The 2,279-nt window shown below is 32.9% G+C and overlaps 1 protein-coding gene across 1 annotated transcript; it reads left to right on the forward strand.

Annotated features, from left to right (window-relative positions):
* Positions 1 to 1,217, forward strand: LOC25491077 (non-specific lipid-transfer protein 1). Its single transcript, XM_013604992.3, has 2 exons — positions 1 to 593; positions 963 to 1,217. Exons 1-2 carry the CDS (start codon positions 259 to 261, stop codon positions 970 to 972), a joined length of 345 nt encoding a protein of 114 aa, XP_013460446.1. The 5' UTR covers positions 1 to 258; the 3' UTR covers positions 973 to 1,217.
* The last annotated feature ends 1,062 nt before the right edge of the window (positions 1,218 to 2,279 follow it).

Here is a 2,279-nt window from a genome sequence, read left to right on the forward strand (position 1 = left end):
TCATCATTGTTATACACACATTTCTACTTCTTTGAAGTTTCAAGGTAAGTTCCTTACATTGAATTTTCAACGGCATGAATTGAATTGTCACAACCAAATGAGAAAAATCTTTGGCCCAACCAATAAATTTCTAGCTCCCCTTTGATCCGTCTTAATCACTAACTCCTCATTCCCTCTCTATATAAACCATCATTAATACAAATAATTAACTCCAAAAACAAAAGTTGCTTACTTCCATAGAATCTTACAAGAAAAAATATGGGTAAGGTTGCATTATTTGTTTTGATGGCTTGCATGATGATAGCAAGTTCTCATGCTAAAGCAACCCTAACATGTGAGCAAACAACCATATACCTAACTCCATGCATACCCTATGGAATGTTGGGAGGAAGTGTATCACCCTTGTGTTGCCAAGGTATTCACTCTATAAATGCTGCATATAAGAATGGCGATGATAGAAGAGTTGCATGCCATTGCATTCAGGATACAGCTGCTAAAATCCCTTTGATTGATTATACAAGAATTAATCAAATTGGTGAACTATGTGGATCTAAATGTCCCTTCAAAGTTTACCCCTCCACTGATTGCAATAAGTAAGCCTTCTCTCTTTGTATTATAGTATTCATGTCCAACTTTTATATTTACTTGGTGGTTTTGAGGTTAATTAGCACAAAACTTTTGAGGAGATCTTTACCGCACCATCGTGGTCATATCGAAACTCAAAGATTAGTCTAAACAGTTGCATGGGATACTGGGTTATATACAAAAATTACTCAATGATTTATTTGATTCATGTTGGAGCTTATGAAAACAACTTAAAATTTATGAAAATATAGTTTAACTTTAACCATATTTTCTCTTCGATTATCAAGCTTACAGGATTAATAGCTTATTCAATGAGTTTTGTAATTAAGCTATTTACCAAACATATCCTAATTATGGATTTTGATGTGATTGAGCAGGGTGAAGTAAGCAGCAAAGGTTGTAACATATATCTCAAGAGCAAGACTATTTGTTACTAGTAGATAGTGCCTGAAGATTATTCTATGAAGCATAAGAAATATTATCTTTGCTATAAAAAATAAAGTGTTTATACCAAATAGAGAAAATAAAATAAAGTGTACTGATCGTATGTAACGATCTGCCGAATTTCTGAAATAATATATAGGCTTAAATAAGTAAAATATCTCTATAAGTTAGCGTGTTTTTCGTTTTAATCATGTATCTTTTTTTTGTTGCGAAACAACCTTTGTATTTACTTAATTTTTTGAAATTGGTCTCTGCCGTCAGTTTTCGTAAAAGAAAAAGAAATTGTTGACTAACGAACGCAGACGTGACAATTGATGAGATGGAAAAACACGCTTATGTGGCATGAGAGATGACAACTGGTGTTAGTAGAGGGACTAAAACAAATAACACATATTTACATAGGGGTGAAATTAAAGAAATGTAATCATAAAATTTTGAAATTTAAAACTCAAAATTTCCACCTTCTTCGTCTCTCTGTTCTTTCTCTCTTCTTCATTCCTTCCCTACCCAGCCTCTCATAGCTTGCACCCTAAAAGTAAAAACTTATCAAAAAGATCTAAATTTAGATGTTTAAAATTTCATGATTACGATTTAAAAGCAAAAGGTTGAAAAAGATTAATTAAGTAAATAAAAGAGGGGAAGAAAAAGAAGAGAGCTGAGCAGATCTTCATGTTCTGTTCCTAAGAGACAACACAAACACAAGATATGTTTTTCAATCCAAGGGATATGTTTTTTATTTTTATTTTTATCAACAAACAACAGACACAGTTATACATATTCCTCTTTTTCTTCTCCTCTCTCTCAAGACCGATAAGTTGAAATCCAGAAAACCCATATATTGTTTGTCTCAAACCCAAAAAACTTAAATTTGATTTTTCGATTTGGGTTTTCGCTCAAGAAATCGCGTATCCTTTTCAATATGGGTTTGAAGGTTCTTGTTATTGTTTTTTAATGATGGTGATATGAGTTTGAGAAGTTTTCGATCTATTGTTGTTACTGTTGCGGGTGAAATTAATTTTGATGGATGGATGGATGGAGCTGAACGATGGTGATGATGATGATGAATGAGGGCGATGATTTTGATGATGATGACCAATGAGGAGTCAAAATTGAAAAAAGTGTTATCCAGCCGTTTAACATCGATAATGGGTCAGCCATGGATGAGGATTCTGGAGAATGATAAGGTTTGGAGATGAAGATTTGGATCTATTTCTCTTTGAACTGATATGGGTTTTAGAAAATTTGGAGTT

Source organism: Medicago truncatula, chromosome 3, assembly GCF_003473485.1.
Source record: "Medicago truncatula cultivar Jemalong A17 chromosome 3, MtrunA17r5.0-ANR, whole genome shotgun sequence".
In the NCBI taxonomy this organism is placed as follows: domain Eukaryota; kingdom Viridiplantae; phylum Streptophyta; class Magnoliopsida; order Fabales; family Fabaceae; genus Medicago; species Medicago truncatula.